We start from the raw sequence: 21,446 nt of genomic DNA, 5'->3' as shown, positions 1-21,446 counted from the left end.
GGCACCCCGGGCGCTGTGTCTGGGTGTGCGCGCGTTGCACCAGCGGAGCGTGTGCTTGTGGACGAGGGTGTTTGCACCCTTACTCCCCTCTCTGCCACCTGCACGTGTTGATGTGTTAGGTTCACACACGTTGGGCTGTGTGTGTGCCTGTTTGCATGGGCACCTCGCGCATATGTGCACGTGTGCACACGTGTGTTAAATAGGCACAGTCCGTGCATCTCGGGGGCATTTGTTCCCGTGCTTGTCTGTGGTTATGACAGTGCTGAGTGTGTCCCAGGCCGGCTCAGTGCTGGGACTTCCTGGGGCCATTCGCTCTGGCTGGCCCGGCCTGTCTCAGAGCCTGCCCCATCCTCAGATGGGCTGTCCCATCCTTGCTGCCTTGTCACCAGAGCCACCCCAGCCAGCAGGCCACCCGCCTGCCACCTCTGCTGGCTAAATTTGGGAGCTTGTGTTCTGCAGCCGTCTCAGGTTCCTGGTCACATGGGGGGCTGTATTTAACCCGGTTCCCGGCTCAGCCACCAGACCCCGCAGGACAGCAGGCTTTGAACGTGTCCCTGGCTGCTAGCTTGCTCCGCCCGTCCATCGCCCACCATGTTTCTTGTTCTTTCAGCCACCGATGAGCTGAAGGAATTCTTTGCCAAGGCACGGGCCGGCTCTGTCCGGCTCATCAAAGTCGTCATCGAAGATGGTGAGTGGCCCCTGTCAGCTAGGGTGCCGGCTGGGTGCTGGACCCAGCTGCTCCTCTGGGAGATCGGGGGACCTTGACCTCTATCCCCCTTTGGAACCTCAGTTTCCCCATCTGGAAATGGGAGTTGCCTCGTGGGAGGCCTGGAGGTGACCTGATCGTTACCCCTGAGCAGAAACAGGGCGTCTGGCAAGGAGAGCTGGCCCTAGGGCTCTGCCCAACCCCCCCACCCTCAGGCTATGTGGCTATGGGATGGGCTGGGCAGGGGGGCAGGAGACAAGTGAGGCCCGGCACCGCCCCCTGTGGCTGTGCCACTCGCCTCCATCTGTGCCTCCATCTGTGGTTGGCAGGCCTAGCTTGGCCTGGCTGCTGGCCAGGGGTGTCCTAAGGAGAAGTGGGGGCCCTGCCCATGGGAACTACCCCCCACAGTGGGGAGAAGGGACTCGTATCCAGCACTCTTTGAGAGCAAGATGGGTGAATTCCAGGCTTGGCTGGGCCTTGTCCTGGGCTGTGGGGACCTGGGGCTCATGCAGGGGGAGGGGCCGGGGTGAGAGAGCTCCAGCCAGGGCCCGAAGTGGGGAGGGTTTGACGAGGCAGAGGATTAGACTGAGGCTTGGAGGGGCCAGAGAGAGGGATCCCCCCTTTGCTCTGTGCTAAGGGGCTATCCCTCGAGTTGAGAGGTGCAGACTCTGGGGCTAGGAGTGGGCTGGGATCCCCAGAGGTCCTCCCAGACCTTCTTTTTAGCCATGCAGTTGTGGGCCCTTCAAGGGGCTCCTCAAATGAGCTTGGTGCCCAGATGACTTTTCATACATTGAATTGGCTCAGAGTAGGGTCTGCCCAGACCCAGAATCCTCCCCAGGCTTTAGGACCAGAGCTGTGCCGGGGTCCGTCAATTCAGAAGGCCTCACAGGCTGGATGGGGTCATTATGGTAGGTCCTGAGCGAAGACTTTCTGGGGTGGCAGACCCCTTAAAGAGACAGACTTATTGAGCCTCATCCTCAGCCCTCTGTCACCCCCAGGCAAGTGCCCCGCATTCGCTGAGCAGGAAGACTCTCTGGGTGGGCTCTTACCTGCCTCGGTGCTGCATGTGGTTGCTGGGGGTCCCAGTCCCCGGACAGACAGCCACGGCCCATCTCCACCCGAGTGTGGCCAAGCTCCTGATTTTTCTAGAGAAGCCGTGGAGTCCACTTGTTATGTAACACTCCCCAGTGTGAAAGCGTTGGCAACAAATTAAACAATGTTGACAGCGACTATGGGGATGACTCCGCCTGTGGCTGCTGGTTTGCAACACTGATGGCATCTGGGTCCCGGGAGCGTGAGTGAGGAGGCCAAGGCCTGCAGACAGTCTCGGCACGGCACGTTGGGGCCACTCGCCCCCATCAGGAGGGCCTGGTAGTCAGGTGCCAGGCCCCCTGGCCAGGGCGCGATGGTCCGCTTGCCCCAGTCTTCCTCCAGCCTGGGCCTGTGCTTGACTGGGCTGCTGCTCAGCGCCCAACTAAGACCCTCTGGACTGACAGGTTGAGTGTAGCCTCTGTGTGGCAAGGAGGAGGCGGGCCAGGCCCTGGGAAGTTGGCTTCTTTCGATGTGTAACTTTTGGGGCAGGGGGATTGCAGCTGGTGGGCAACAGCAGGATCCCTGTTTGTGCTGTGTTTGGAGGGGCCCCGTCCCCCTCTTTCCCACATGCTTTAGCTCCTGCAGGTCCCTGTGGCCTGAGGCACATTTTTTCTGAGAAGACTGTGCTGGAGCCCCAGGGGTGGAAGGAGGGAGCAGGAGGTGGTGCCGAGCAGCTGGCCGGCGGGCCCGGGGTCTGAGCGAGCTCCCCGGTGTGTGGGTGTCGGTGAGGGCGTCGCGTTGCTGGTGGCTGTGGGCGCGCATCTGCGTGTCGTCGTGTGGTCGTGTCTGTCATCCGGCACAGCGCACGTTCTCACATCCGTCTCTGTCCAGGTGCACAGGGAGCAGCTTTGTGCCTTCACTCGTTCACTCGCCGATTCGGTCACCCAGCCTTGTCCTTCAGGGACGCGGCTCCAGGGGACTGCGGCGGGGCGACCAGCAGGTCTGCGCCGCATCCGGGGGCTGGAGGTCCGCAGTCAGAGCGGGTGTGGGACGTGGTCCTCTGTGGCTCACCCATCCTCTGCCCTCAGAGCAGCTCGTGCTGGGTGCCTCGCGGGAGCCAGTGGGCAGCTGGGACCAGGACTATGACAGGGCCGTGCTGCCGCTGTTGGATGGCCAGCAGCCCTGCTACCTGCTGTACCGCCTGGACTCCAAGAATGCCCAGGGCTTCGAGTGGCTCTTCCTTGCCTGGTCGCCTGACAATTCCCCCGTGAGTCCTTGCGCCCTGCACCCAAGATCCGGGGAAAGGGGAAACTGGGTCCGAGCGAGATGACAAGAGAAGTCTGAGAAGATGCCCTGAGAAGTCTGAAGGGAGGGACATCAGGTCCTGCTCCAGAGAGTCTGGGCGGGGACCAGGCCCTGGTGTGGCCCGGGCCACAGCAGCCTGGCTCTGGGAGGCAGAGATTGGGCTGGGCGAGGGCTCCCCCTGCTGTCCGAGCCACACCACTGCCTCCCGGCCTCCATGCTGTGCCCTCCGCGGGCACAGTGAGGTTACCAGGCTCCCACCCAGGGGCTCCTGCCTGCTTCGGGAAACACAGCCCTGCCTGGAGGGGTCTCATGGCTCGGCCTCCGCCCTTCAGGTGCGGCTGAAGATGCTGTACGCGGCCACACGGGCCACGGTGAAGAAGGAGTTTGGGGGCGGCCACGTCAAGGACGAGCTGTTCGGGACCGTGAAGGTAGTGTCCCCAGGCCAGGACCACTGGGCTGGGATCCGGGGCCCACAGAGGAGGGATGTGATTCAGGGTCACAGAGCGAGTGGGCACCAGGCTTGGAGACGAGTGGGGAGGGCTGGGAGAGCCCGGGGGCTGTGAGCTGGGGCGCTCAGCGGGCTCTGACAGCCCACTCCGAGGCGCCCACTTATGCCTCTGCCTCCACCGACTAGGATGACCTCTCCTTGGCTGGGTACCAGAAGCACCTGTCATCCTGTGCAGCGCCCGCCCCCCTGACCTCGGCCGAGAGAGAGCTTCAGCAGATCCGTATCAACGAGGTGGGTGCTCCAGACAGCGTGGGCGCGAGTCCCAGCCCTGGGCGCTGGCGGTCACGTCAGGCCCCGCTGGCTGAGCCTGTGCTCCCTGGGCGGGCTCCACTCTGGCAGGGACAGGTGAGGGCTTTGCTCACTGTTCACCTGCCCCCAGGTGAAGACAGAGATCAGCGTGGAGAGCAAGCACCAGACCCTGCAGGGCCTCGCTTTCCCCCTGCAGCCCGAGGCCCAGCGGGCACTTCAGCAGCTCAGGCAGAAGACGATCAACTACATCCAGCTGGTGGGCACTGCGCCCCCACCCCGCCCCCCTCCTACACATGCCTGAACACTGCGGTCCCCGGGTACCGGTGGGAACACACTGTCCACCCGCCCTGCCCCATCCCTGCCTGCTCCCGTTCGAGCTGTAGCCGCCGTGTATCACGGTTCCTCTCCTCTGTCCAGGGGCGCCTGTGAGACACTGTCCCTCACTCCGCCCTCCACGCCGCATACACGTCCTCATCCCCGAGTTCACACTGATCCCTCAGCCCTGAGCCCCTTCCTGTCCCAGACTCCCTGTGCAGCCCCCTGACCACCCTTGGCCTGGGCAGGGCCCTCTGCCCCTGTCCACCCTGTCCCCTTTTGAGCAGAAGGGCTCCTCCTTTTCAAGACACATCCTCTGAGGATGGGCCGGCCTGATGGTGGTGCCTCCCTGAGGTCCAGCCCCTTCCCACTGTCCTGCCCACTGCTCTTGGAGGGACTTCCTCCCCTGGCAGAGCTTTCGAAGGGGCAGAGTTAGGGCGGGGCCCAGGAGTGGCCTCTGCAGAGGGACTTCCATGGCGGGATGGCCGCTGGGGAGGGCAGTCTGGCAGAGAGACCACAAGCAGGCTCCGACGGGCCCCTGCCTGCCAGCCCACCCACCTTGGGGAATTCTCGTTTGGTGGGTGGGCCTGGGCCCGCCCTCGTCCGGCGCCCTCACGTCCCCTGCCACTTGGCAGAAGCTGGACCTGGAGCGGGAGACTATCGAGCTGGTACACACCGAGCCCACGGAGGTGGCCCAGCTGCCCTCACGGGTACCCCGAGAAGCCGCCCGCTACCACTTCTTCCTCTACAAGCACACCCATGAGGGGGACCCCCTCGAGTCTGTGGGTGAGTGGCCATTGCAGGGCCCCCACGCCCATGGCTGGGCAAGAGCAGGGCTGGCCTTCGGTGGCGGGCCTGCTGCGGGCGGGGAGCAGAGGGTGCCCCAGGCCTGCATCACTCACCCCCCACCCCCCCAGTGTTCATCTACTCGATGCCGGGGTACAAGTGCAGCATCAAGGAACGCATGCTGTACTCCAGCTGCAAGAGCCGTCTCCTGGACTCTGCGGAGCAGGACTTCCGGCTGGAGATCTCCAAGAAGGTGGGCATCGTTCCCTGGGGCCTCGCCCCTCCTGCCCCCGAGCGTTCACGTCCCAAGACGGGGGGGCCACTGATGCCTGTTGGATGGATGGGCAGACTGAGGCCCAAGGGGCGGCTGCATGCCCAAGGCTGCCCCGCCGGCACCCGTGTCTGGAAAGCAAATAGGGGTGACCCAGGCGTGCAGGACCCCAGGCCCCAGACCCTGTGATCCCGGAGGGGGCATTCTGGGCGGGGACCTGGGAGGACACCCCAGGCTGTGGCGTGCACGACCGAGGGTGGCTGGTGTGTGTCGGCCCCCACCGGCGGGGTGACCACTGCCTCGCCCACGCAGATTGAGATTGGTGATGGGGCAGAGCTGACGGCCGAGTTCCTGTACGATGAGGTGCACCCCAAGCAGCACGCCTTCAAGCAGGCCTTCGCCAAGCCCAAGGGCCCTGGGGGCAAGCGGGGCCACAAGCGCCTCATCCGCGGCCCGGGTGAGAACGGGGATGACAGCTAGGAGGCTGGACCTGTGCCACGCGGGCGTGCGGACTCAGCAGCCGCCCGCCTCACCGCTCGCTCCCATCACCTCCCTCCTCCCCAGCCTGGGCTCCGGGGCAGGGCTGCCTCCTGTGGGTGCTCACCCTTGCAGCTTCCAAGGGCCACTGGGCTGGCATTTGCGACCCACCCCCATTGCTGTCCCTGTCTCACCTGAGTGGCCAGGGTGTCTGGGGACCCTGCCTGGCTGTCTCAAGGGCCTGGATGGTGGGCCTGGCATGAACCCGGCCCCCAAGGGAGCTGAGACTAGGGTCCCAGCGCAGCTCAGAAGCCTTTGGCCACAAGGGGTGGGGTCAGTCGGGGCTGGGGCAAGGGCCCACTGCAGGATGAGATGGTTGAATGCTGTATTTTTTAAAGAATAAAATATTTTTAAATCTACACCTGAGTCTGGCCCCGAGGGACCATCTCTGTTGCTGGGCATTGGAGCGGGGAGGCCCTGTGCATGTAACTTCCCCTCCCCCACTCAGAAAAGCCCATCCACCTGCTAGATGGAGCCCCAGCACTCCTGGCTACAGGGGTCTGGGTGAGTCTGTGCCCCTGTGTGCGAGGACACAGCCTCAGACAGGTCCCCTCGTTGAGGGGAGTTTGGCCGGAGAGGCGCCACCCTCTGCTCTGACATGAGAATCTGGAGTTGCTGGCTTCCCATGGCTACTGTAACCAAGTTCCCTAAACCTAGTGGCTTTAAGCAGCACAGTTGTTCTCTTACAGTTTTAAGAAATGAGTTTTTCAGGGCTAGAACCAAGGCATTGGCAGGGCTGGTTCCTTCTGGAGGCCCAAGGGGAAATCCGTTTCCCCCTCTTTTCCAGGAGGTAGGGGCCCCTGACTCCTGGCCTGTGGCCCCTTCCTCCATCCTCAAGTTCTGATTCTACTTCCTCTGCTTCTGTGGTCATGTCTCCCTCTGCCTGTCTCACAAGGACACTTGTGATTTAGCCGTCTCCCCGCTCCCTGGTAATGCTGGACACTCTCTTACAATCCTTAATTCCACCTGCGAAGTCCCTTTTATCATGTAAGGGAACACAGTCACAGGTCTAGGGCTTAGGACTGGCTCTCCTTGGGGGCGTTCTTTGGTCTGCCACATGGGGAGGCTCTGCCTACTAGGTTTCCCAGCCTCGGGCTGAGGCGTGGTGGGTGTGTCAGGGGGGGGTCTGGAAATCTCATTGTGTCCCATCCGTGTGTGCATGTGCAGCCTTTCTGTCAGCTCGGGGGCCTTCTTGAAGTACCTGCATGCCTGCCCCCTAGGCAGGCAGGGTGGCTGCTGGGGACAGGGAGCGGCCCGGGTCTCAGGTCCCAGGGACTCTTGGTAGAATCTCCCTGGGGCTTGGGACTCAGAAGGAGCCCAAGCTTCAGTCCATGCCTCTGACAAGTGGGTGGCAGGCCCTCTCAGGTGGGGGGTGTGTAGGGGTAGGGACGTGTGGCATCTGTAGGCTTGGGCTCAGGGCAGTGTCCCATCCCTAGGGCCTTTTTAAGGCCCGACTAGAGCCCCTAGAATTGTAGGGAGGAGAGCTGGACCCAGAGGAGGAGACCCATCCTTGCCCACCCCAAACACTGGTTCCGAGGGGGATGGGTGGACCACACCATCACCCCCATGCTGCTCGAGCCCCTGGGCTTGTGAGCCAGCTGGATATCTGGTAGCTTGGAGCCTCCCTGTTGTGACACCCACCTAGATGTCCAGCCCTGCCTCCTCCCAGCAGAAGCCCTATTCATTCATTCATTCATTCAGTCAGTCAGTCAGTCAACCATCACTCAGACATTCTCTCTGTGCCTGCCCAGAGCTGAGTGCTGGAGAGCCATGGATTCAGCAGATATTGAGCACCCACTACATGCCAGGCACTGTGCTGGGCCCTAGGGACACAGACAGGAAAGAAGCTAACAGTCCAGCAAGGCAATGAGACAATGTGCCATAAACCATGAAAAGTCAGTGATACGGTATGTTAGCAGGTAGGAACTCTTACGATGAAGAAAGACAGCAAGCAAAGCTGCTTGGGTATGCCAGACCGGGGGTCGGAGTTCAAAAGGTCAGAGAAGGCCTCGCCGGAGGTGACGTGAGCATCTGAGAGAAGAGTGTCCAGGCCGAGGGACCTAGCTGGCCTGGCGCCGGGGAGCACATGGGCGTGTGAGCCACAGCAAGGAGCTGGAGGCTGGTCAGGGAGGCGGTGGGAGGGCAGGTCCCACGGGACCTAGCTGCCCATTTTGTAGACTGTGGCTCTGACGCTGGATGGGGCCATGAGGGGTCTGAGCAGAGGAAGGACCTAACGTGACTTGGGAGCCAGACGTGACTAGGCTGCGGGGTGTGACGGCAGAGCAGGGTGACCCATGAGGTGGTGATTGCATTGGTCTAGGCAAGAGATGGTGGCGGCCGGGCCCAGGCTGGTGGACAGGAAGGGGGTGGGCCATGGGCAGTTCTGGGCAGAGTCTGAAGGTGCAGCCGCCAGGACTCGCTGAGGGGCCGGGTTGTCGTGAGGCTTCGGGCCTGCGGGGTGCAGAAAAGCCAGCTGGGGAGGATGAGCCGGGAGGCCCCAGCTGGCCCAGCCACGGGCTTTGCGCTCTGACTGGGCTCCAGGCTCGCTGAGAACGCGGCGGGGGAGGCCCTGCTCCTGGGGGAAGTGGCAGACTGCGACGGAGCCAGGCGCAGCTCGGGGAGGCCGAGGCTGCCCACCCTCGGCTACACCAGGCCCCCCCGAGCTCTGGGGACAGGGTCCCGGGGCCAGGAAAGGGCAGGTACGGGAGCCACTGGCCTGAGCTGCCTGCGGGGCAGGGGCCGAGGGAGCCGGAGCGTGAGGATGAGAGCGGAGAGCCCTGGCGTGGGTGCCACATGCCCTCAAAGTCTGGCACCGGCCCTAATTCCAACCTTTCACTGAGACTAAACCGGGCTCTGGGCCTTCGGCCTCCGGGACTCTTCCCAGAGGATAGGTGTAGGGCCCAGGGGGGCTATGGGCACTGTGAGGACACACTATGGTTGGGGTGCGGAGCGAAAGAGGAAGGAGCGAGGGGGCTGTCTGCCAAATGACTATGCAAATGGCCTCTGACTCACTGCACCCCCCACCCCAGCCAGGGGCAGGGTAGAGAGGAAGAAGGGGGCTACTAGGTCGTTGTGAAATTCTCACTTCCTCCGCTCTAAGCACACACAGCGGGAAGGGATTGCGAGCTGGAGCTCGGACCAAGACCCTCAGGAGAAGACCTCGCCCCATGTCATGGTAGGATGGATGCCCGCAGCCCCCGAGGGCAGGGGACAGCCTGGGGAGTGGCAGGGAGAGAGGTGAGCATGGAGGCCTCAGACAGTAGTGAGAGAGGCTTTCACCCACGTGGCCCTGGGGACAGTCCCTGAACTCTGAAGACATTAGAGCAGAAGCCCTACTCCGAGCACCAGGCTGGACGTGTTGGGCAGGTGACAGGCTGGAGCCGAGGACCACACTTGGTGGCGATGCTGAGCTTCAGGCAAGGCTGGGTGCCCAGGCCTGGGCTCTGTTTGACCTTCTGCTGCCCAGCCCTCCCTCCAACCCGTTCTGACCCACAACAGGTCCAGTGCTCTTGGGCTGAGTGAGGCGAGCAGAGGGAGAAAGAGCTAGCCAGGGCCTTGGGGGTGCCGGGCCGGGACTCCAGCAGGAGACCCCCATTCCTGCCTGGGTATTGGCCAAAGGGAGAGGGAGAGGTTGGGGAGAGGCTGGTGGAGGGCAGGGGATGGCTGGAGGGAAGGGAGCCAGGTGCCTCCTTGCTCAGGAGAAGAAAGAACAGACCCCCGAGGAAGGGCAGGGGAAGGTGGGGGCGAGCCTGGCGGGCCCATCGGCCACCTGCCTAGCTCTCTCATCCAGCTGGGCTTTGGTGATGAGTCAAAGCTCCAGAGCGTGAGTCTGATTCCAGGTCTCAGAAGCAGTTCTGAGTCCAAGGTGGGTCTGAGACCCAAGTCTGGGTTCCCCCCACCCTTGGCGGCGGGATGGGGGCTGGGTGGAGAAGCAGGAGCCCCCCGGGGAGGCCTCGGAGGGGGACTCTCCGGAGCTGGGCCTGGGCTGCCTCTGACTGCGCCCACCCCTGCAGGGGCCCTGCCGCGGCGCCCTGCTGCCCCCGTCTCTCCTGGTGCAGGCCGCCATGCTGGCCGCGGCCCTGGCCCAGGGCACCCTGCCCGCCTTCCTGCCCTGCGAGCTGCAGGCCCCCGGCCGGGTCAACTGCGAGTGGCTCTTCCTGAAGGCCGTGCCCCACTTCCCGGCGACCGCGCCCCGGGGCAACGTCACCAGCCTTTCCTTGCGCTGCAATCGCATCCACCACCTCCACGACTCCGACTTTGTGCACCTGTCTCACCTGCGGCATCTCGACCTCAAGTGGAACTGCCCGCCCAGCAGCCTCAGCCGCATGCACTGGGACTGCCACATGACCATCGAGCCCCACACCTTCCTGGCTGTGCCCACCCTGGAGGTGCTGAACCTCAGCTACAACAACATCACGGCCGTGCCCGCCCTGCCCGGGTCCCTCACACACCTGTCCCTCAGCCGCACCAACATCCTGGTGCTCGAGCCCGCCGACTTCAAAGGCCTGCACGCCCTGAGCCACCTGTACGTGGACGGCAACTGCTACTACAAGAACCCGTGTGGCCGGGCGCTGCGGGTGGCCCCGGGCGCCCTCCTGGGCCTGGGCAACCTCACCTACCTGTCGCTCAAGTACAACAACCTGACGGCGGTGCCCCGCAGCCTACCCCCCAGCCTGGAGGGCCTGCTGCTGTCCTACAACCGCATCGTCTCCCTGGGGCCCGAGGACCTGGCCAACCTCACTGCCCTGCGCGTGCTCGACGTGGGCGGGAACTGTCGCCGCTGTGACCACGCCCGCAACCCCTGCGTCGAGTGCCCCAAGGGCTCCCCCAGCCTGCACCCCGACACCTTCAGCCACCTGAGGCACCTCGAAGGCCTCGTGCTGAAGGACAACTCTCTCCGTTGGCTGGAAACCAACTGGTTCCACGGCCTGGGCAACCTCTCGGTGCTGGACCTGAGTGAGAACTTTCTGTACGACTGCATCATGTACACCAAAGCCTTCAGGGGCCTGAAGCAGCTGCGCAAACTCAACTTGTCCTTCAATTACCACAAGAGGGTGTCTTATGCCCACCTGCGTCTGGCAGCCTCCTTCGAGAGCCTGCAGGCCCTGCAGGAGCTCAACATGAACGGCATCTTCTTCCGCTCGCTAGGCGAGGACACGCTGCGGTCCGTGACCCGCCTGCCCTTGCTCCACAACCTGAGTCTGCAGATGAACTTCATCAGCCAGGCCCAGCTCCACATCTTCGGGCTGTTCCCCAGCCTGTGGCATGTGGACCTGTCCAACAACCGCATCAGCGGGGCCGCGGGCCCGGCCACCCCCTCGGAGGGCGCGGATGCCGAGGAGGCCGTCCGGCTGCCAGCCGTGGGCCGCGCTGCGGCTCCCCTGGACCCCCCAGGCTCCATGGACTTCATGCTGAGCTGCAAGAACTTGACCTTCACCTTGGACCTGTCCCGGAACAACCTGGTGACGGTCCGACCAGAGATGTTCGCCGGGCTCTCGCGCCTCCAGTGCCTGCGCCTGAGCCACAACAGCATCTCGCAGGCGGTCAACGGCTCAGAGTTCGCGCCGCTGACCGGCCTGCAGGTGCTGGACCTGTCCCATAACAAGCTGGACCTGTACCATGGACGCTCGTTCACGGAGCTGCCGCAGCTGCAGGCCCTGGACCTCAGCTACAACAGCCAGCCCTTCAGCATGCCGGGTGTGGGCCACAACCTCAGCTTCGTGGCCCAGCTGCCCGCCCTGCGCTACCTCAGCCTTGCGCACAACGCCATCCACAGCCGCGTGTCTCACAGGCTCTGCAGCTCCTCGCTGAAGGCCCTGGACTTCAGCGGCAACTCGCTGAGCAGCCTGTGGAACGAGGGAGACCTCTACCTCTGCTTCTTCCAAGGCCTGAGACGCCTGGTCTTCCTGGACCTGTCCCAGAACCATCTGCACGCCCTCCTGCCACACACCCTGGACCGCCTCCCCAAGAGCCTGCAGCAGCTGCGTCTCCGTGACAATTACCTGGCCTTCTTCAACTGGAGCAGCCTGACCCTCCTGCCCAAGCTGGAAGCCCTGGACCTGGCGGGCAACCAGCTGAAGGCCCTGACCAACGGCAGCCTCCCCGCCGGCACCAGGCTGCAGAAGCTGGACGTCAGCTGCAACAGCATCGGCTTCGTGGACCCCGGCTTCTTCGCCCAGGCCACGAGGCTGCGACAGCTCAATCTCAGTACCAACGCCCTCAAGACGGTGGAGCCCTCTTGGTTTGGCTCCCGAGCGGCCGCCTTGAGGGTCCTGGACGTGAGCGCCAACCCTCTGCACTGCGCCTGTGGCGCGGCCTTCGTGGACTTCCTGCTGGAGGTGCAGGCGGCCGTGCCCGGGCTGTCCAGCCAGGTCAAGTGCGGCAGTCCGGGCCAGCTCCTGGGCCGCAGCATCTTCGCGCAGGACCTGCGCCTCTGCCTGGACGAGACCCTCTCCTGGGACTGCTTCAGCCTGTCGCTGCTGGCCATGGCGCTGGGCCTGGCCGTGCCGCTGCTGCACCACCTCTGCGGCTGGGACCTCTGGTACTGCTTCTACCTGGGCCTGGCCCTGCTGCCCCGGTGGGGGCGCCGGCACGGCGCCGGGGCCCTGCCCTACGACGCCTTCGTGGTCTTTGACAAGGCGCAGGGCGCCGTGGCCGACTGGGTGTACAACGAGCTGCGGGTCCAGCTGGAAGAGCGCCGTGGGCGCCGGGCGCTCCGCCTGTGTCTGGAGGAGCGGGACTGGCTGCCCGGGCAGACGCTCATCGAGAACCTGTGGGCCTCCGTCTACCGCAGCCGCAAGACGCTGTTCGTGCTGGCCCGCACGGACCGGGTCAGCGGCCTCCTGCGAGCCAGCTTCCTGCTGGCCCAGCAGCGCCTGCTGGAGGACCGCAAGGACGTGGTGGTGCTGGTCATCCTGAGCCCCAGCGCCCACCGCTCCCGCTACGTGCGGCTGCGCCAGCGCCTCTGCCGCCGCAGCGTCCTCCTCTGGCCCCACCAGCCCAGCGGCCAGGGCAGCTTCTGGGCCCAGCTGGGCATGGCCCTGACCAGGGACAACCGCCACTTCTATAACCAGAACTTCTGCCGGGGCCCCACGACGGCCGAATAGCACGGGAGACAGCCCGGCACCCGCCCCCCCACCCCGCCTCCCTGCCGGGGGTACCCCAACCTGCCTCCCCCATCCCTGCGTACAGCAGGCACTCAATAAATGCTACCGGCAGGCCTCACGGCCACCCTGAGCTCACTGGAGGTGAGTGGGAGGAGGGAAGGGAGGATTCTCCAGCTTCCTAAGGTGATGGGGGGGGAACTGCCATGGAGACGAAGGGAGGGCCCACAGGGGTGCAGGGGGGGCAGCTGCGAGGGCAGTTGTATTCACGGGCATCTTCTCAGGGGAGTCTCAGGAAGGTCGCTGAGTGTGGCCTCGGTCTCCCCAGAGAGCAGGCTGGGCCTCCTGCCCTCCTCGCCCCTTCTTGCCTGAACGCCCCACCCTCCGTGTCGGGGTGCCCAGGGTAGGGGTTTGGGGGGAAAGGGTCAGCACCCCCTCGCTGTGTGTCGATCTAGGAGCCGCCTCCCTCACCTGCAGGACTGAAAATGCCTTCGGGGCAGAGGACCTGCGGGCCTGCTCCATTTCTGGGTCCCCCCCAAAGTCCTGAGAGGCAGCAGCCCTGGCCCCAGGGGACGGAGGGGAAACTTTGCAGGGAGTTCAGAGGGGCGATTGCACCCTCCCGTGGCCATGTCTGGGCTGCGCCCAGCAGGCCGGCCTAGGCTGGGGAGCTAAAGGCCTGGGAGTGGGGAGCCACGGAAGAGTCTAGAGTTAGCTCACAATACCCCCCGTTTTCTGTTTCACCCAGAGTGCATACTGGGTCTCTGTTCTGGCATCAAAGGGACACCTAGGTGAGCCCACTGGCTACAAAGCTGGAGTACCCCTCCCCTGACACTGCCTCTCACAGCAGATCGCACTTGGGAGAGGCAGCCACATGTGAGCAGGAGGAAGGCTGTGTGTGTGAATTTCAGAACACCGCTGGGAGCCCCAGCGACCACTGTCTGCGTCACAGGCCATGTGCGGCCTGGGGCCTGCAGGTGCCGTGTCCTGGGCCAGCTGCCTCAGCATCCCCACAACGAAGCCCACCTTTTGAAGAGCGTTGGAGACGCACAGTGGTCGCTGGGGCCTGGGCAGCTGGAGAGTGGAACCAGCTGGACTGGCCCAGGCAAGTTCAGGGCCAGCTCAGCCCCTCAGGGCCACCAGGGTGGGAGGTTGGGGTCTTGTCCTGCAGCCTGATTGTGGGCAGCTCTGGGGCCGCTGCTGGGGTGGTGGCTGCCTTCGCCCTCACAGCTGGGAGAGAAGCACAGGCCACCTTCCTCTTTCTGACTGGGGCACAAGAGCTTCTGCAGTGGGCTGGTGTCCCTGTTACCTGTTTGCCTGAAGGACAGACAGGAGGAGGGTCTCTGACCCACCAATCAGAATCCCCACTTGGGCTCTGTCCTGTCCTGAGATGGCTGATCTGGCCCCTCGCATTTCCTTGGCCAGTGCCTGGGAAAAAAGAAAACAAGAACCGTCCTGGCCCCAGGCTGGGGTCTCGGGGGGAGGCCCCTGGTGAGCGGCTCTGAGACGTTTCCGTTTCTGCTTCCTGTTCTGGTGCAGCCACATCCAGGAGCAGCAGGAAGCAGGGCCCCACATGTGGGGAGCATAACTGGCTTGTTTCTCAGATACTCTGTGGTTCCCAGGTGGAACCTCCCTGTACCCCCACCCACTCACGTGCACGGTCCTGGTTCTTTGGGGGCGGAGGATTCAGAACAGAAGCATTTTAGAGAAGAAGGCTGGGGGCTGTGGTGGAACCTTTGGGCTTTCGTGAGTCTGGAACACCTACCTGTCTGCGGGATGAGACGGGACAGGGCTTCACTCTCCCAGGTCCTGCAGGAGGGCTGCAGTGAGGGGGCAGGCTGTGGAGGCTGGGGGCGGAGGGTGGGACAGTGGTCAGGAAGGGTGCTGATGGCTGGCTCCAGGCCCTCCCCTCCACACTGTCAGACATGCCTGCGAGGCCGGGGAAGAGACGAGACTCCTAGCACATAATTACCAGCTCTGCCATTTGGGTTACCTTGGGCAGGTGACCTGCTCTTCAGAGCCTCGGTTTGCTCATCTGTAAATGGGGCCGGCCACAGCTGTTCTAAGGATTCATGACGATACGGATAAAGGCCCGAGGAACCCAGCAGGTGCTTGGTCGTCATTATTAGATAAAGGGCTTATGCTGAGGACAACCAGCTGATGTGGCTTCGATATTTCTCTCTCCACCCAGAGACTGATCGTGCTGAGCCAGGGACCACGCCTAGAGCACTGACCAGGGATCGGAGGCAGACGAGGTTGGCTCACGGCACACGGGGCTGGGAGCAGCACCCAGGCCCCAGCAGACACTGCCGTCGCCTCCTGTGCTTTTTGCTACCGGGGAGCAGTGAGAACTAAACACGTAGAGGGGTGGACGCGAGACTTAGGAACACCTGAGAGGAGAGTCTACCTGCTAAGGTTTTTAACTACACGTCACCCCTTCCCCTCTAGGATACTTTAATGCCCTAGGCTTCTAAACAGTCTCTAAACTTCCATGATATCACACATTTTCACGTGCGTGTTTTTATCAGAACCCAAGCTTCTCATTTTAAGGCAGCTCACGAGTCCCATCACTTCCCGCAAGTCATTTAGCCATCCTTTGTAACCCCAGGTGGCAGCGGGGAGAAGGTGAAGCCGACCTTGGCACCTCGCCGGCTCTGAGTCTTGTGAGAAGGAAGGTGGAGGGACAAATGCCATGGGCAGGGGAAAGAGCCGAGCGAGTTGCAGGCGTGGGAACGTGAGGGACGGAGCTGGGCGGGTGGGCGAGGCCTGCTTCCTGAGCAGAAAGGAACACGCCATGTGTCCGAAGTGATGTAATTTCCATCATGCCTGCTAGCCTGCCTGCGCATGCGGCTTTATCTGATGGGACCCATGTGGCTCAAGGTGTGTGTTTGATGGCAGAAAACCAGAACCAGCCACAGACATCAAGACATAGAAAAAAGAGTGGCTCCAGAGGAGACGGGGACCAAAGGCTGGCAGAAGAGGCAGAATAGCAGCTCGAAGGGGGCTGAGGGAGAGCCTGGTTGTTTAATTTATTGGAGTAACATTGGTTAATAACATTATATAAATTTCAGGTGTACAACTTTATAATACGTCTGTACGTGACCCTGTTTTTTCCACCCAAAGTCTAGGCTCCTTCTGTCGCCCTGTATTTGACCTTCCCCTTTCCCCTCCCCCATCTCCACTTTCCCTCTGGTGACCAGCATTATGTCCCACGTGAGCGAAATCATGGTTCTTGCCTTTTTCTGTCTTATTTCGTTGAGCGCGATACTCTCGAGATCCGTCCATGTTGTTGCAAATGGCAGTATTTCACCTTTTCTTAGGGCTCACGTTCCAGTGTGTATCTGTACATCCCCTTTATCCAATCATCTGTTGAAGGACACTTGAAGCTTGGTCAGTTTAAGATAGGTGACGAAGTTTTGCTGCAGGCCAGCGGGGATGAGCAGGAGGGGTCAAAACTCNAAAAGGCAGAAAATAAGTCTCGTGGTGTGAACGCTACGTGAGCCGTCCCTCCCTGAGGACCCAGGACATGGAAGCCTCTGCTGATCCAGGACATCTCACTGTGAAGCCTGGGGCCAGTGGCTTCAACCGACTTCAGCTTCAGACTAGACGGGAGAAGGTCGCGACATAGAGTCGTAACACTCCGAGGCATCGCCAGGAGCGACCTCACCTGGGTGCTCAGTATTAGCTGAGTTATCTTAAGGTTTCTTTCTCTGACACGCCCCACTCTCTCCAACAACAAGACATCACTCTCTTGTGGGACAGCTTGCGACCAGTCACTTAACATCAGGCCGTATCTGTTACACCTCAGAGGGGCCCTCTTCATCAGCTTCCCTGGAGACTTTGGCAAGCAACTCCCCCAAGTGTCCCAGCCACGTCCTGAGGGACGTGAGGAATGAAGTCTACCATCCTTTTGAATGTCTTTTTGAAGCAGCTTTGTCTCCAGTGCTGCTGGATTTGTCTCTCTCCAGCCGCAGCCATAGCAAAGCTGCCTGGCGTCACCCGCCACGCTCACTGTGGCGTGGCGGGAAGTGGACAGACAGGTGGTCAGGGAACCCAGAAACGCGAACCCTCACACATAAAGAGGCTCCACCGACGACATGTACGTTCGTTTCTCTAAAAGTCACCTGCGGCTACATCTAAAAGCGAAGAACCGTAATTCGCACGGCGCACTCTCGCTGCTGAGTACCCCCCCGTAGGAGATGCAGCCCTGGGAGCCATCCGTGCGTCCCCCGCGTCGCGTCACTGGTGCGTGGAAGTGCAGGGTTACTCACATGACGGCCCCACACACCCGGGGGTGGCGACTCATTCCCAGGTAGTCATTGCTGCACCAGACTGACACCTGCTTCTTGGTGATGAGAGAGTCGGAGTAGTCGTCCGCCATGGGGAAGAGGTGTGCCCTCCGGTTCACAGTTTTGAAAACTCGATAGGTATGGTCATTTTTTTTCTCATCAATTTTCTTCTCAAAGAAATGATCATACTGAAAAGTGGAAACGGCTAAAAACCAAACAAAAGACGCGACAGTCTGCTGGTTAAGCAGCACATCTGGGCTTCGGCGACACACCTGGGTCCCCACCCCGGCCCGGTTGCTTAGCAGCGGGAGATTCTGGGCAAATTAATGAGACCTTGATCTGGGCAAGTTACTGCAGGTCCTCATCTTGAGACTGTGCATGTCAAGGGTTTAGCACAGGCCCCGTGTGGGGACGGTAGGTGCTGAGAGAAGGCAGCGTACCAGCAGACGCTGCATTTACGACGGCCCAGAACACCTGCTGGCATCAGGAAGGGACATGGCCTTCAATCCATGCCTCGGTGCGAGTTTACGTTTAACCTGATGTACGTTTAAGTTATAACCTCTCTCCTGCATCAGGCAAGTAACAATGAGACGTACATTTTGGCAAGTTGTCCTGCAGAAGATGGGACACTCTTTCCGGCCTCTGCTTCCGCACGATGTCCTGGAAGCTCTTCAGCAGTCCGCCTGGCTCCCCTCCGTCGGCCTTCACGCTAGCCACCGCGGGGCACGCCGCGCTCTGGGTGACCTCTGCAATCAAAGTGGCAGGAGGCAAAGGGGCCGACAGTCTGTCTGCAGTCCACGGCACCTTCCAGACACGCTGTCACAAACGGCTGACACGAAAAGCCGATCGTGACCCAAGTGAGTTGTCACTGAGTGCATGAAGCTTGTCGTCCTCCCTTTCAGTCACTGTGACGGCCAGAGTCAGAGCTGCTGCGCAGCTTTCGTGAACATTCGAGTCCAAAGCTGTCCAGCTGGCTGGCTGGCATGCCTTCCGCGCCCTACCACCCCGACCCTAATCTCAGTTTTCTTCACAGAAAACAAACACGTCCTCTCTGCGAGGGCTGTTTTCAGGGACCGTGGGTGCTCCATGGACACAGCCACAGTGGGGATTAGAGCGGCCACTCAATAACCATCGGTGAGACACTCAGCCTGGGAGTCCCCAGACCATCGCCTGCTGCAGTCACACTTTCTCTTTTATCCCAACAGATGCTGGGAAAGAACCACAGGGGAGCTGCGAACAGCTTAAGCCCACAGGGTGTTTTCAGAAATGAAGCAGTTACTGTAAGAGCTGGACACCTCCCACACACCAGAAAGTCCCACGTTGTGCAACAGGTGCTGACTATTCAGTGACCTTCCTCATTGGCTCTAGAGGAGGAAGGCGTTCACACAAATGCCACCCGAGTAACGGCTGTGCAGAAATCTAAGGGTCCAGAGGACCGCAAGGACGTCGTCACGCGCGCCCCCGGCCCGTGCCGCTGTTTACCTCTCCTCACGGCGTGCATCTCCTGCACATCCTCCTGGAGCTCCAGGCTGGCTCTGCGGAAGACGCTGCTGCCCCCCTGGCTCATCTGGGCTGCCAGGAAAGGACACTTGCTTGCGGTGCCCTGGCTCGTGGCAGGGGAGGGGTGTCCAGAGGGGGGCTGCGTGCCCTCCGAAGCCTGCCGGGGTCCGTCCAGGGCCAGGGGACCCTCGCCCTGCGCAGTTTTGGCCTCTGGGGGCAAACGGAAAGACTGAAGCATCAGATCTGGCTGCACAGCACGCAGGAAAACCTCGTTTCTCTATTGTCCGAAAGACGGACTTTATACTTACTCTCCCCCCAATCCAGACACAAGTTTTTATCAGGTTCTGCTATTTTAGCAAGTTTTCTCATCTGCCTCACTAGAAACACTGCTCCTCTGAAGTTAACAGACACAGTCCAGCCACCTCTGAAACCCGTAGCATTTCTCACTTATATATCCGAAAAGTAGTTATTTTATAGTTTCAGACAGCCCAGGGGATTTGAGTTGGATTATTTCCAGTAAATCTATCCCAAGTACATTCAGCAGGTTTCATGAGAGAACACGTTCTCAAAGGTAAATGGAAGTGTTCATACAATTTTTTTCTTTGCTGTTGTTTTCCGAATGGATTCTTTTAAAAAAGATTTGTATTAAAATATAGTTTCAGGCGTATACCACGTTTATTCAAATAAACAGATTCGTGGCAAAGAAACCTGCTGCTGTTTCTTAATACATACACTACTGGTTTTCTTCTCAACAGAAGAAATTAGGCTAAAAGTTAAGGTCTTTAGATTGTTATCTGATAGAGTTCAAGTTATTAGTCTGCTGAGGGAAACCCACAGGGGTATCCCGTGCACACGGCACAGACTCGACACAGCCACGGCGGGCCGGTAATCACACTGCTAGTTACAATGACTGCCCTCTCCACTTGAGCGAATTCATCCACATTCCTTCTAGAAGAGTCTTTCTTCATCATTCTGGAGAACTCTGGTGAGTCACAGGCCAGCCTATCCTACGACTTGGGTAAGGTATTATGATACACTTTTTATTAAAATCTCTTATAAAGGAAAGTTAAAAATTGCTTGGACATTCACTTCATTCAACACACACAGTCATTGTAGGTCTAGAAGAACAAAAAAGAGTCCTATCATTCACAATGTAACCACTGCAGACATCTTGGTACATTATCTTTCTTTCCCCACGTACAGGTTTTAAAAAGGTTTTTCTTAATTCAGTAGATGCCTGTTTACTCTGCTCTTTCACTAGGAAGGTCTGCCTAAGCTAGCAAATAGTTTCTGATATCATTTGTGATGGTTACATGGTAGTCTATCAAGTGGACAAGCCATGTTACTCAACTGCTCCATTACTACTGGGGACAGATTGTTCACTAAAAATATAACTTCTGAACAAGGGTAAGAGGAAATGAAATCCTACAAAGGACTAAATCCTTTTCACTTAAGGAAAAACATTCCTTTCTTACAAGACCACACCCAGAGAACACACCTAACAGAGCCTACCAGGTAAATTATTCTCTAGGATTAAGTGGAATCTGAAAAGCTCCATTCTCTCCTGGCAAATGCAGACCAGAGCTGAATCCACCTTTAATGTCTTTATTAAAAACTAAAAACTTGTATACAAAATAAAGATACCAGGGTTAAACAAGCTTACTTTAACAAATTCTGTATGATTTCGCTTCTATGAGGTTCCTAGAGTAGTCAAATCCATGGGGACAGACAGTAGCATGGTAGCTGCCAGGGGCTGGGGGAGGGAGATGGGGAATTACGGGACAAAGTTTCAGTTTTGCAAGAAGAAAAGTGTTCTGGAGACAGACGGTGGTGATGGCTGCATGACGTGAATGCACTTAACACCACTGAACTGCACACCTAAAAATGGCTGAGATGGTAAAGTTTATGTTATATGCATTTTACCACAATAAAAAAATAAGTTTAAAAAGAAGGAAAAAAAAAATCACAACTTTAAAAGCCAAAAGCTTCCACTAATGACACTCACTCTCATTGGCCGGAGGGGTTTCTTTGATCTGCTGGCAGCACACTGCTGAAGTAGACAGGGACCGAGGGGCTGGCTTGGCCCCAACTTCCATCATCTTAGGGCAGTTCTGGGCATAGAACAACAGAGATTTGCCTGCCTTCTGCAGAAAGGCCTGTGGCACTCGGGATAAGAACGGACAGCGGCGAACAATAGTCTCCATGTCTTGGCCGGGAGGTGCACTGATCCTGCAGAAAGATGACGAGTGACATCAACACTTGTTAATAATCGGGCGAATACTAATGCAAAGCCACTGGGTTCCGGTGTCACCTGCAGTTTATAGCGAGGGGACGCTGGGATACTCACGAGTCTCACTCGAACACATCTAAGGACAGCACTGATATGGAACCAGCTTGGGAGTGGTGACCGCACCCCACCCAGGTCACCAGCTTCTCCTTCAATTCCCAGCTCTACGCAAAAGCACCGCACAGTGATTCCATCAAATGAAATACTGATGATTAATATCCCAAAGGGTGGGACAAGGAGGGACAAGTTGAGAACAGGTTTGGGAGGTCAGAGGCTCTTGGGGGGAAGATGCACAATGCAGATACACCTTAGCACACACCCAGGTGGCGAAGCGAGGCTCGCCAAGAAGCCACTGTCATCCATCCAGGCAGAGAGGGCTCTTCCGGACTGTGAGCTCCTCCTGGTCCCCTCTCCCAAACCCCAGGAAGGCATCCAGCCGGGCCCTGGGTCCCCGAGGCGAGGATTTCCCCGGGGAACTGGGCATAACTGAGACGGGAAGGGAGCATGAGGGCAAGGGTACGAGGGGAAACGCCGTCGGGGCGAACTGCGGAGGGGCGGGGG

At 59.9% G+C, this 21,446-nt stretch overlaps 2 protein-coding genes across 6 annotated transcripts in view; one reads left to right on the top strand and one right to left on the bottom strand.

Moving 5' to 3' along the window:
- Nucleotides 1–12,934, top strand: part of LOC120582423 (twinfilin-2) — a 16,250-nt gene extending 3,316 nt beyond the window's left edge. The window contains exons 2-9 of one of the 4 annotated variants that reach the window (XM_039837934.1): nt 611–688; nt 2,827–3,005; nt 3,376–3,471; nt 3,678–3,782; nt 3,931–4,056; nt 4,751–4,901; nt 5,033–5,154; nt 9,723–12,930. In XM_039837934.1, coding sequence (XP_039693868.1) covers nt 611–688; nt 2,827–3,005; nt 3,376–3,471; nt 3,678–3,782; nt 3,931–4,056; nt 4,751–4,901; nt 5,033–5,154; nt 9,723–12,815 — 3,950 coding nt within the window. In that variant the 3' untranslated portion in view covers nt 12,816–12,930. Of the gene's footprint in view, nt 1–610; nt 689–2,826; nt 3,006–3,375; nt 3,472–3,677; nt 3,783–3,930; nt 4,057–4,750; nt 4,902–5,032; nt 5,155–5,484; nt 6,069–8,391; nt 8,409–8,809; nt 8,947–9,722 lie in introns of those variants that run through there. The other 3 variants (XM_039837933.1, XM_039837931.1, XM_039837932.1) reach the window with 3 other exon arrangements.
- Nucleotides 12,935–16,266: 3,332 nt separating this feature from the next.
- The window catches only part of ALAS1 (5'-aminolevulinate synthase 1), a 5,583-nt gene continuing 403 nt past the window's right edge, over nt 16,267–21,446 (bottom strand). The window contains exons 2-7 of one of the 2 annotated variants that reach the window (XM_039837930.1): nt 21,205–21,371; nt 20,604–20,827; nt 18,581–18,808; nt 17,695–17,844; nt 17,081–17,303; nt 16,267–16,945 (exon numbers count right to left, since the gene is read on the bottom strand). In XM_039837930.1, coding sequence (XP_039693864.1) covers nt 16,930–16,945; nt 17,081–17,303; nt 17,695–17,844; nt 18,581–18,808; nt 20,604–20,827; nt 21,205–21,317 — 954 coding nt within the window. In that variant the 5' untranslated portion in view covers nt 21,318–21,371 and the 3' untranslated portion in view covers nt 16,267–16,929. The remainder of the gene's footprint in view (nt 16,946–17,080; nt 17,304–17,694; nt 17,845–18,580; nt 18,809–20,603; nt 20,828–21,204; nt 21,372–21,446) is intronic. The other variant, XM_039837929.1, reaches the window with a different exon arrangement.

The sequence above is a fragment of the Pteropus medius genome, unplaced genomic scaffold (genome assembly GCF_902729225.1).
Source record: "Pteropus medius unplaced genomic scaffold, Ma_sr-lr_union100, whole genome shotgun sequence".
Classification (NCBI taxonomy): domain Eukaryota; kingdom Metazoa; phylum Chordata; class Mammalia; order Chiroptera; family Pteropodidae; genus Pteropus; species Pteropus medius.
Note: the sequence above shows the minus strand (reverse complement) of the source record. Positions and strands in the feature narration are given on the sequence as shown.